The sequence below is a fragment of the Moschus berezovskii genome, chromosome 25, assembly GCF_049115385.1.
Source record: "Moschus berezovskii isolate FMDL1 chromosome 25, NW_MosBer_1.0, whole genome shotgun sequence".
Lineage (NCBI taxonomy): Eukaryota > Metazoa > Chordata > Mammalia > Artiodactyla > Moschidae > Moschus > Moschus berezovskii.
In genome coordinates, this window is record NC_142484.1 from 43,570,377 (window position 1) to 43,583,202 (window position 12,826).

The 12,826-nt window shown below is 42.1% G+C and overlaps 1 protein-coding gene across 1 annotated transcript; it reads left to right on the top strand.

The window, feature by feature from the left end:
* Window positions 1-1,569: 1,569 nt before the first annotated feature.
* LOC129548565 (tripartite motif-containing protein 64-like) lies at window positions 1,570-8,586 on the top strand. Its single transcript, XM_088832347.1, has 6 exons — window positions 1,570-1,980; window positions 2,450-2,545; window positions 3,199-3,442; window positions 4,283-4,292; window positions 6,088-6,185; window positions 8,099-8,586. The coding sequence occupies exons 1-6, from the start codon at window positions 1,570-1,572 to the stop codon at window positions 8,584-8,586; spliced, it is 1,347 nt and encodes a 448-aa protein (XP_088688473.1).
* Window positions 8,587-12,826: the final 4,240 nt, after the last annotated feature.

Genomic DNA, 12,826 nt, shown 5'->3' on the forward strand with positions numbered 1-12,826 from the left:
CTGAGTCTTTGTGAACCCATGGACTGTAGTCTTCCAGTCTCCTCTGTCCATGAGATTTTCCAGGCTAGAATACAGGAGTGGGTTGCCATTCCCTTCTCCAGAGGATCTTCCCAACCCAGGGAAATAAAACACATAGTACTCCTAAAATGTTCAACATAATGTCTACAATTCACAGTCTTTACATAGATGAATATGAATTAATGGGTTGAATTAATCAGAAAACCTTCTTGAAATGGTCACATTTGCTACCATTTTAAAGTCATCACTTTTCAGTCCATAAGTGAAAAGTGTTCAGAATGGATTCAATCAACCGGTAGAGATTCCAAAGAAGTGGAATGGATCAAGAGGGATATTTAAGAAAATAAAGAATCTGCTGTTCTTCCATTAACCACATGTCTGGAATTTCTACTGTAGAGAGGAAATCCTTGTATATATTCAAACATATTTCTTTGGTTTATTAAACAATTGATTCTTTTTTTTTTTTTTTTACTGATTATTATTAACTGGGAATATTTACCAGTTCAAAATATGACAGGCTCTGGTGGTTTAAATTGACTCCAGGAAAAATCGTTTTCCTGAACGAGCAATTGACTTTTTTTTTTTCCCTCTTGAAAGGAGTAGTTTTGCTATTTAAGTTATAAGCAAACACCGACCTGTTTACAGTTTTAGGACATCAAAGTGAAAGCCAGCATTGATTATATTAAGTTTAAGTTATTCACAAACAATTTCATTTGACTTTAGAAAAGCATATATGTCACTTTGAAGTGTAGAGACAAAGTGTGTGCTAGTGCTGGTTCCAGTCAGGGAGGAATGGAGAGAGACTGAAGGAGACTGTATATGTGCTTTAGTACCAATCAGCTGACACAAGTAACCCTGGAGTCATCCTAACATTTACCCTCAGGAGAACTTTAAACAAAAAGTGTTGCTAGTGACTCTCTTATCTAATTCCATCCTTTTTATTACAGCATGGATCCAACCTGTTTGTAACCACCATTTCTAGGTTTCTACTGTGCTTGTGTTTAGTCACTCGGTCATGCCCAGCTCTTCGTGACTCAATCGACTATAGCCCACCAGGCTCCCATAACCATGGGATTTCCCAGACAGGCGTACTGGAGTGGATTGACATTTCATTCTCCAGGGGATCTTCCTGACCCAGGGATCAAACCCGCATCTCCTGTGCTGCAGACAGATTCTTCACCTGCTGTGCCATCAGGGAAGTCCAAGTGGTGATAGTGGTAAAGAGCCTGCCTGCCAATGCACAACATGTAAGAGACATGGGTTCATTTCCTGGGTATGAAAGATCTGGAGTAAGGCACGGCAACCCACTCCAGTATCCTTGTCTGGAGAATACCATGGACAGGGGAGACTGGCGGGCTACAGTCCAAAGGGTCACAAAGAGTTGGACACAACTGAAGCGACTTAACACACAGGTTTGTATTGGAGATTAGCAAATATGGAAATTAGAGTTTAAGACAGGACTGTGACAAAGGCTTATTTTCCTCAATCGAGGCAAGAAGAAAGATTTTTTTTCTCTTACATTTTCTATTTATCTCTTTAACATTTAGAAACATGGGTTCAGACACACTGGAAACCTTCCAGAATGAACTCACCTGCTCCATCTGCATGAACTACTTCTTGGACCCCGTCACCATAGACTGCGGGCACAGCTTCTGCCGTCCCTGTCTGAGCCTTTGCTGGAAGGAAGACTGGATTCCAAAGAGCTGCCCTGAGTGCAGGGGAATATCAGAGAGGCCCGATTTCAAAACCAATATTGTTCTCAAGAGGCTGGCTTTGCTTGCCAGACAGGCCAGAGCTGCCCACGACCACAGCTCTGAGGAGCAGATCTGTGTGACACACCAGGAAGCCAAAGGCCTCTTCTGTGAGGCTGACCAGACCCTGCTCTGTGGGCCCTGCTCTGAAGGCCCCGAGCACGCAGCTCACAGCCACAGTCCGATACACAGGGCTGCTGAGGAGTCCCGGGTAGGTGATGCCTCTAGAGCAGTTTGGGATCTAGAGGCTCCTAAGTCAGAGAGGAAGGCGAGGATGCTAGGATGGTGATGGGGGTGGAGACAGTGGAGTGGGATTTCTGAGTGTGGATCCTCACATATAATGTGTCCTTTCAGTGTTGTTGCCCAATTGTCCACACGTGTTCGAAATGCAGCATCCCGGGGCGGGAGGCACCAGGGACACAGGCTTCTGGGGAGCTTGAGGCTCTCCTAATCAAGCTATATAAATATGTGAGTCTCAGTTTCTTAGGACATGTATTTTAGTGTCTGTAATGTTTACTAAATTCTCTAGCATACACTTTGCAGATTAGTGTGGGAAAATCTGACTACAGCATTCTAACTCAGAGTTTCTGTGTAACCAACAACTGTCTTTGATCATGAATAAGGGGATGCAATTTTCATTATCATCTTCTTTGTCACTAAATCCCATGGATATTTTGCAGGAGAAACTCCTTAAGAGAATGGGCTTTTTAAGGAAAATGAGAGAAGAAATGCAAACCATTCTGAATCAGGAAGCTAAAAAAACTCGGTCATTTAAGGTAAGAATAAAAAAGTTACTATTTATTTTATAGATATTGATATAATTCTAGCTTTTAGACCTGCTTATATTCCCATTGAAGGATATTAATCTCTTCCCTTGAAAAGGTGTGGTTTTAAATGACCTATCAGTAATCACAATACATGCTAGTTCAAGGAATACTAGTATATGGGAAAACCACAGCATGAAAAGTGTTCCTAGGCCAGATTTTGATGATTTGGTTAAAACTTCTCAGAAATGACATAAAAGACAACACTGCGCTAAATGTGACTTTCAAGCAGAGGAGAGGAATAGAGTAGTACCTAATGGGAAAAGAGAGCATGTTTTAAAAACCACAGAATTACATTCACCTCATTAAAGAACATTTAGAAAAACCATGGCAAGGAGCAAGCAAAAAACAAGATCCACGTTAGAGAGGAAATAATTGATGGAGTAAGAACCCTGAAGAATCCTCCTGAGGGCAGAACTTGGGACCCCTCAGATGGCTTGATTCAAACAGGGAAAAATTAGGAACTCAGAGAGATCATGGACAGGAAGATATGTGAGGCAAACAGTTTGTCAAGAACTTTCTTGATGACATCTAGGAAATTATATTTGAAAAAAATTTTTTTTGAATGTGAAATAAGCAATGTTTTGAATCCACTATCCCCTCAGAAATATGTGGCCTTAAGGAAGGTGATGATTAAATTTGAATATCAGAGGATGCATCCATTGCTTCAGGAGGAGGAGAAACTGCATCTGGAGGCCCTGAAGAAAGAAGCCAAGGAGATTTGTCTACAACTCAAGGAGAGTGTGTTCAGAATGACTCAGTACAGAGAAAGTTTGAGAGAAATGTACAGAGAGCTGACCGAGATGTGCCACAAGCCGGACACGGAGCTGCTCCAGGTGAGAAAGGAGGGTCCATCCTCAGAGAGAGAAGCACTCTTCTAGACAAGCCGCTGTGACACTGAAATGTTCCCAGCATATACTGTTACTCTCAGCTAAGGGATGATGCTAGTAGACTCCTATTACTGTATTTGTCTAATCACTTATTTCACCGTATCCTCGTAATCTTTGAAAGATTTCTGCCCACTTCTTAGCTAAAATATGACTATATTTTTCAGTGTGATCAGGAGTACTATCCAGACCAATGATCCAAAATCAGAAGAATTCCATGACCAGGTGAAAGTTAATATTCTCGGAGTAAATCTCAATATGCATTCCCCTTAATCCTTGTCACTCCTCATTATCCCAAATTTTCTGGAGACATTGAAGTTTTGCCTGTTCTCTAGGCAAGATTGTTAGAACTAGTCATAAATTTCACTCTAATTTGTTTTATATGGTTCCCTGTTTTGGTTCAGTTTTTTTTGTTAAATGGTGAGCTCCGTCCTTGGGAATAGCCCTGGCAATTATTAATAATGGAATCCTAGATGTCGCTGCATCAATACACACACTCTTCTGACCTCCTTCCTTCCTTAATGTGCCCTGAGTGAGCCCCTCATGTTTTAGCTTAGGCTGAGTTATTAACACGTCTTCTGAGTATGCCTTAGAAGAGAATTAGCAGAACAATCTTATAGAACAAAGAATAGAGAAGAAATAGAGAAGAAGTAGCAAAACAACCTTATTGAGCAAAAGGATGGAAAACTCATGATCTTTTCTTTTTTTTTTCTCATTGCAGGCCTTGGGAAACATATTGCAAACGTGAGTATACACTAATACTTTATGATTTCCTGAGCAGTTGTTCTCCTTTTTAATAAAGTGGATGCACAGTCATTCCTTAGTATTGTTGCAGGAAAGGGGACCCCTCCCAGGGCCTGAAAGCAGGCTCTTGTCTAACACTTGGAAATGCATTGTCCAAGGAGACACTGTGCACTGAAAAAGCAAGAGATTTTCTTAGAAAGGGTGCCGGGGCAGAGAGCAGGAGAGGATGGGAACCCAGGAGGACTGCTCTGCCACCTGGCTTGCAGTCTCAGGATTTATGGTGATGGGGTTAGTTTCCGGGTTGTCTTTAGCCAATCATTCTGACTCAGAGTCCTTCCTGGTGGTGCACGCTTTGTTCAGCCAAGATGGATGCCACAGAGAAGGATTCTGGGAGGTGTTCAGACCTGTGGTGTCTCCTTTTGATCTTTCCCAAACTCTTCCGGTTGGTGGTGGCTTATTAGTTCCCTGTTCCTTATCAGGACTTCCCATCATAAAACAGCTCATGGAAGTGGTTACTATGGTGCCTGGCCAGGGTGGGCTGTTTCAGTCAATGTGCTTCCCCTAACAGTAGCATGGGAGATTGTTTTCAGGTCCTTCCCAGTATCTAAATTCTAGGATGCAGGATTCCTTATACAAAATGCCATAGTGTTTGCAGTTAACTTACAAGCATGCTCCAGTGCATTTTGTCATCTCTAGACAATATAACAACTAACATATAGAATGTAAATTAAATGCAATGTAAATAGTTCCCTAGCATGTGGAATACTCAAGTTTTACTTTCTGGAATTTTTTTTTCCTGAGTGTTTTCCATCCAGAGCCAGGGATAAGGTTGTGGAAATGGATAGACTGGGAATTTCATATTGACATGTACATACTACTACATTTAAAATACATTTAAAATAGCTTTGTCCAATAAGTACTTCCTATAAAATAAATGTGTAAATAAATAAATACATAAACAAACAACCCAGAATTTACAAATTTAATCCATGTGTAAATCCATAGGCATAGAACCTTCATATATAGATGACCAAAATTGTCTTTTTGGCTATTTTCTATTTTATTTCAAAATAATTTGAATCTTTGGCCTCAGAAGTTTTCTTTTTCATTTGGCTGAAATCAATATATCTGAAAACATTCTGACATTCTGGGCTATGTTTTACCCACTCACTCCATCCTCTCCAGCCTTACCAGGAAGGAATTTTCTAATATCTCGTAAAGGAAGTACCTACCCAAGTGAGTTGGAAGGTAAAAATGGCCTGAAAGAGGCAAATTCCCTAAGAATAATGAGAGGAACTGTGCTTTTGTTCCGAGGAGTAGCAGTGACTCAGTCTTTCATCATGGCAAGCTCCCTTGTAGGCAGGGTCTTAGAGTGGCTTTCCTCTGCCCACTGAGAAGTTAACACTCTTTGGACTAAGGTAACCAGACTGCGATTAGAGTCCCTAGCTGATCTGACAAGAGCTAACACATCTGGTTAATGAACTCTTCCCTGTAGACACTGAATATATCCTTGATGACAACTTGCTGACTGAAAACTCTTGCTGACTGAACTTTTTCTCTCTGTACAATGCCCAGGATCTTTGTATTACATAAAATGGAATAGAGGAAGGGAATGAGGTTCAATGAGCTGAAAACTGGATTAATGTCTGAGAACAATGAGTAAGTTGTAATTTGATATAATTTATATTTAGGAAAAGATATGGTAAAGTTTTTATATTTCCAACTGTGTAGAATATTTTATGTATACAATTCACCACAAATAGGAGAATTCTAACAAAATGTCCTGGGTTAAAAACTACTTTCTGGTAATGGTCATGTGATTAGACTTTGGCCTTGAAATGTAATGGGTGTCATTTGTTACAGGACTGACTTGGCAGAGATGCAGAAGCCTCAGCCAGTGAACCCAGAGCTCACTTGCTGGCCTGTCTCTGGAGTTCTGGACATGGTGAACAACTTCAGAGGTAAGGGTCAGCCCTTTGGTGATCAGGACTGCATTTCTTTAGAGCTTCCTAGGAAGGTGATTTGTATTGTTATTTTTCTGAAATGATGGTAATACCTAACTTCCCAGAGTTGTTACATTTTTTCTGTCTCTGCCGCTGGATCATGGAGAAAGCAAGAGAGTTTCAGAAAAACATCTATTTCTGCTTCATTGACTATGCCAAAGCCTTTGACTGTGTGGATCACAATAAACTGTGGAACATTCTGAAAGAGATGGGAATCCCAGACCACCTGACCTGCCTCTTGAGAAACCTGTATGCAGGTCAGGAAGCAACAGTTAGAACTGGACATGGAACAACAGACTGGTTCCAAATAGGAAAAGGTGTACGTCAAGGTTGTATATTGTCACCTTGCTTATTTAACTTATATGCAGAGTACATCATGAGGAATGCTGGGCTGGAAGAAGCACAAGCTGGAATCAAGATTGCCGGGAGAAATATCAATAACCTCAGATATGCAGATGACACTACCCTTATGGCAGAAAGTGAAGAGGAACTCAAAAGCCTCTTGATGAAAGTGAAAGAGGAGAGTGAAAAGGTTGGTTTGAAGCTCAACATTCAGAAAACAAAGATCATGGCATCTGGTCCCATCACTTCATGGGAAATAGATGGAAAAACAGTGGAGACAGTGTCAGACTTTGTTTTTTTGGGCTCCAAAATCACTGCAGATGCTGATTGCAGCCATGAAATTAAAAGACGCTTGCTCCTTGGAAGGAAAGTTATGACCAACCTTGATAGTATATTAAAAAGCAGAGACATCATTTTGCCAACCAAGGTCCGTCTAGTCAAGGCAATGGTTTTTCCCGTGGTCATGTATGGATGTGAGAGTTGGACTGTGAAGAAGGCTGATCGCCGAAGAATCGATGCTTTTGAACTGTGGTGTTGGAGAAGACTCTTGAGAGTCCCTTATACTGCAAGGAGATCCAACCAGTCCATTCTAAAGGAGATCAATCCTGGATGTTCATTGGAGGGACTGATGCTAAAGCTGAAACTGCAATACTTTGGCCACCTCATGCGACGAGTTGACTCACTGGAAAAGACTCTGATGCTGGGAAAGGTTGGGGGCGGGAGGAGAAGGGGACGACGGAGAATGAGATGGCTGGATGGCATCACCGACTCTGTGGACATGAGTTTGAGTGTACTCCGGGAGTTGGTGATGGACAGGGAGGCCTGGCGTGCTGTGATTCATGGGGTCGCGGAGAGTCGGACACGACTGAGCGACTGAACTGAACTGAACTGAACTGAACTGTAGTTGGATTGCAAAGATCAAAGGTGGACTTTCCAACCTGTAGTTTAATGAAAATGCAAAGTCATATACACATATTTAGTTACATTTGACATAGACAAAGCAAAAGGGAGCAACCAAGTTGCTCATGTTTTTCCAAAGAGACAGAATATTTAGTTTTCAGAATAGTCATCAATCTTATGTTTATTCAGGTTATTTCACTCTTGGAAGGTTAAATGTGGCATTGCCGGATTTTAATGTGTTGTGTATTTCATGTGCATTTCTTATCCATTGTATAAAGAACATTTATTGTCCCTAAAATCAGGAGGCAGTGACACTCACACACACACAAATGAAAGTGGCTTTGGTAGAATAACTGCAATTCTATTAGATAAATCTCAAAACGATTGAAAGGCAAGGAATAGATGAATAAGATTAGCCAGAACACCCTTTCAGAAGCTTTCAAGCTATTCATTTATGGATTTCTATCAAATGTCATGACCTTTGGGAATATCTTTGCTTTGGATTTCCTTGGAGGAGGGAAAATGAAAGAAAAAAAGCAACAGCAACTGACTAGGTAGGGAACTCTGCCTTCTGCCTCTCAGAGACCTGGAAATCCCACTCGCTAACCTGATTTCTGCTCTTTCTGCAGTGGATAACATTCTGAGTCAGACAATGACCGTTCACCATGCAATCTTTGATGATGCAAGTGTGATGTTCAGAGATGACGACCATGGTGTGTCCAGACAGCCCCGGGTTGTGGAGAGTGTTGTGTCCTGGGGAACTCAGGCCTTCACCTCTGGGCGGCATTACTGGGAGGTGGATGTGACTCACTCCTCCAGCTGGATTCTGGGGGTCAGTAAGGACATCTTGGTAAGCAATACTAACATCAGTATTTATGCCGAAGAAGCATTTATTCTATTTTCTAAGAAGGTGAACGGCCATTATAGTCTCTTCACCAATTCCCTACCCTTACTTCAGTTTCTGGAAAGGCCCCTGGGTAGGATTGGCGTGTTCCTGGATTATGACAATGGATCTGTGAGCTTCTATGATGCTTTCAGGAGTTCCCTCATATATAGTTTCCTTCCTTCCTCTCTCTCCTTCCCTTTGAAGGCTTTCCTTTGCCTTGGATCTCCATGAATGTCAAGTTCTGTGACCATTTATTTTTACTTCTCCTCTGAGGAAATTGCTTTTTGAAAATTCATGTGAGACCACAGGATGATACCTGACTAAGTTTGGTCATTAAATTTTCTTTCAATAAAAATTTATTTTGGAGTATTTCATAGAATATAATCAATTGCTTTTCTTTTTGAAATAATGCAATACTTCTATTAACATAAAAGTTGCATACCACAGACTACAGTATATAATTCAGTGGATTTTAGTAATATACAAACATTTGTGATAAAAGAACTTTCTAATTTCAGAATATATCTGTCATTCCAGATAGAAATTGGTGCCCATTAATATTTATGCCCCTTTTCCCCTCCCTATCTCATGTCAACCCCTCTAATCCAGTTTTATTCTTCATGAATTTTTATTTTATATAGTTTCAATTAAATGGTTTCACACAATTTATGACTTTTTATATCTGGTTACTTTCACTTAATGCTTTCAGGGTTCATCTACATTGCAAGCAGTGTGCTTTGCTTGCATAAATGACCCAGAACAAAACTACCATATTACTCAGCAATACCACTACTGGACATATGTCCTGAGAAAGCAATAATTCAGAAATACACATGAACCTCAATGAACATTACAACGCTACTTACAGTAGTCAGGAAATGGAAGCAACCAAAGCCACCGAGGTATCAATGCATATCAATGGATGAATGGATAAAGAATATAACATGTATACAATGGAATATTACTCAGCCACAAAAAAGAATTGAGTCATTTGAACTGGGGTGGATAAACCTAGAGCCAGGCTTTCCTGGTGGCTCAGATTACCTACGTAAAGTAGATGGCTGGTGAGCAGTTGCTTTATAGCACAGGGAGCTTAATCTGGTGCTCTGTGAAGACCTAGAGGGGTGAAATGGGGAATAGATGGGAGGAAGGTTCAAGAGGGAGGTGAAGCAATTATACTTATTGCCAGGAGAAATATCAATAACCTCAAATATGCAGATGACAGCACCCTTATGGCAGAAAGCGAAGAGGAACTAAGGATCCTCTTGATGAATGTGAAAGAGGAGAGTGAAAAAGCTGGCTTAAAACTCAACATTCCAGAAACAAATATCACTGCATCTGGTCCCATCTCTTCATGGAAAATAGATGGGGAGAAAATGAAATCAGTTTTCATTTCTTGTGCTCCAAAATTACTGCAGACAGTGATTGCAGACATGAAATTAAAAGACGCTTGCTCCTTTGAAAACAAACTTTGACAATCTTAGACAGCATCTTAAAAAACAGAAACCTTACTTTGCTGACAAAGGTTCATATAGTCAAAGCTATGGTTTTTCCAGTAGTGATGTATGGATGTGAGAGTTGGACTCTAAAGAAGGTTGAGGTCTGAAGAATTGATGCTTTTGAACTGTGGTGCTGAGGAAGCCTCTTGAGAGTCCCTTGGACTGCAAGGAGATCAGACAAATCAATCCTAAAGGAAATCAACTCTGAATATTCATTGGAAGGACTGATGGTGAAGCTGAAACTCTAATACTTAGGCCACCTGATGGGAAAAGCTGACTCATTGGAAAAGACTCTGATGCTGGAAAAGATTGAGGGCAGGAGGAGAAGGGGAAGACAGATTGTGAGATAGTTGAATGGCATCATTGACTCAATGGAAATGAGTTTGAACAAACTCCAGGAGACAGTGAAGGACAGGGAAGCCTGATGTGCTGCAGTCCATGGGGTTGCAAAGAGTCGTACATGACTGAGCAACTAAACAACAGCAACAACAAGATTTTGATAGGCAGCACAGTACAGTGCAGTTATAGCATGTGTTGGTCCTGTTCTGGCTGCAGTGGCCTCAGACCCCTCTGATCCCGTGTCCTAACCCAAGCCTTGAATCAGGAGTGCAGGGAGTGGGCATGGAGAATGGAATTACAGGACCAGAGGTTCAGCAGGCTTGCACAGCACAACACACCCAGAAATCAGAGAGTATAGAACCAGCGTTCTATACTGCAAGGAAGACTGCAAACAGGTTTAGCAAAGGAACCAGAGCCCTGGCTGTGGTGGGCATGTCAGGGAGGGCAGTGATTCCAATCAGTCTTCCCAGTGTGCCTGGTCCCAACACACACACACACACAGAGACACACACACAGCTCACTGATGGGTGTGATTCTAGTTTCCTCTACTGGTTGCAGCAGAAGCATGGAACCATGTAGTCGGTGAACCTGCAGGGTCTTTGCTTCTGAGGCCAAGAAAATCACAGAAAATTTTGTGACTTATTCTGTGGGCCTGGACTTTCCAGGATTGTCATCTGCCACTTTTCTGCTCTCTAAGGATCCCACAGCCCAAACCTGAGGTCAGACTGAACATCTTGTGTTTACTGAAAAGCTGTTAGGAGGGAAACTGACTGAAGCGGTCTTGGCTGTCAAGAGCATTTACATGTAGTATGTAAATTATCAATCAAAAGAGTGCTAATCTGTATTGTTCTATTATTATTATTTAGGTCTTGTAGACTAAAGTTCGGAGAAGGCAATGGCACCCCACTCCAGTTCTCTTGCCTGGAGGCAAGGAGCCCGGTGGGCTACAGTCCATGGGGTCGCTAAGAGTTGGACACTACTGAGCGACTTCACTTACAATTTTCCCTTTCATGCATTGGAGAAGGAAATGGCAACCCACTCCAGTGTTCTTGCCTTGAGAATCCCAGGGATAGGGGAGCCTGGTGGGCTGCCGTCTATGGGGTCGCACAGAGTTGGACACGACTGAAGTGACTTAGCAGCAGCAGTAGCAGCAGACTAAAGTTAACTACTCTTCTCTAAATATATAGTGAGAATGTTAATATTTCAGATTGTTTTTCTTTGGCATAAACATTTAACCCCCAAATGGATTTGAATTTATCTGTGAGAAAATTGATATTTGGTTGTTTACAAGAGTTTGTTTCTGGATCCAATGTGGTAGTTGTTGTTTAAAGAAAGAAATGACAGGAATAAATATATACATCACTGGATATCACTGTGTTTGTTTGTTTGTTACATTTCAAAAAACAAAATTACTTTATTTCTTTTAACTTTCTGATATTTTCTCAGAGAAAATATGTAGTGACATGTTTAAGTCAATCTATGGAAAAACATTGAGTGACTCAAGGTTAAGTGTCATGTAGGTCCCGGGCAGTTGAAGACCAATTTCAACAGGAAGGTAGGCACCATTCTTGGTTCCTGCAACCAGGTACCTGAGAGACCCTAGCTCCAACAATTACCGCTCTAGGCTCAGTGGTAATGAGGAACGTCATGTCTCCTGGAGCAAACCATGGAGAGGCCCACTTCTCTGAAGCCCCCTGGACAGACAGAGTAGCAAGTAGGATGAGCCAGGGGACTGGGAACCCAGCTCTTTCAGCTGCAGGGTCTCAGACACCTGCTTCCAGGGGCTGGTGGCAGGAAAGACCTCCCTTTTCCCAAGGACTGGATCTCAAGAGGGTCTGAGGAAAAGCCTTCTGCTCCATTAGCTCTGAAAATCCCCAGGAATAGCCAAGGCCCAGGGACCAAGAGGAAGTTTAGAGATTAAAAATCGTGGTTCTCCAGGAGCTCACAAAATTCCCCAAGGTGCAGAAACTGCTGTGGTACCGAGGAGTCCTGCGGCTTCTGAAGGGACTAGACCCAGGAGGGAGGTGATCTCCTGCCCGCCCAAGGCCAATCTGCCAACAGTAGTTCAGGGCCCCAGTAGACTCAGCCCTGGACTCAGCGGATGGCTGCCTACTGGGACCTTCCTTCAGAGCAGGAAGGGACCCTGCAGACCTTTGAAGCGGCAACACTGGGCTCTGTATTCTTGTCCCTGCCTCCATGGGTACTGAATCTCTGATAGCCCAATGTGGTTTTGTCCGGAGAGGGAGCTTTCCCCTGAGGCCCCAGAATGGCTCGTATACCTGGAACATCTGGGAAAGCGGGGGTGAGACTCTGCTCAGCCCAGAGTCCCCTTTGGAAGATGTGCAGGAGGGGGCGGAGGGCTGCAGGGGTCCTGGAGCTGCTCTTTACACTCCGAGTCTGCACCCCTCACCTCCCTGCCTGTATATTTATAAGGAATAAAACATTTCATTAAGACATCAAGGAATATGATGAATCCTCAACACTCAACGCTTTTCACATGTAAGAACACAGCTTACTGTTTGTGATACTAACCGTGTGATACTAACTGTCCATGAGAACCAAAACTGAAAACATTGAAGAATGTTTAGAAAAGTTTAATGAGATGTCACTGGCTTAAAACATATTTTCAAATA

Excerpts from the sequence above, each read along its gene's own strand:
- LOC129548565 (XM_088832347.1), top strand. The coding sequence starts at position 1,570 with ATGGGTTCAGACACACTGGAAACCTTCCAGAATGAACTCACCTGCTCC. Across the intron at positions 1,981-2,449 it reads GGGCTGCTGAGGAGTCCCGG|GAGAAACTCCTTAAGAGAAT; the intron begins GTAGGTGATGCC and ends GATATTTTGCAG. Across the intron at positions 2,546-3,198 it reads AAAAAACTCGGTCATTTAAG|AAATATGTGGCCTTAAGGAA; the intron begins GTAAGAATAAAA and ends CTATCCCCTCAG.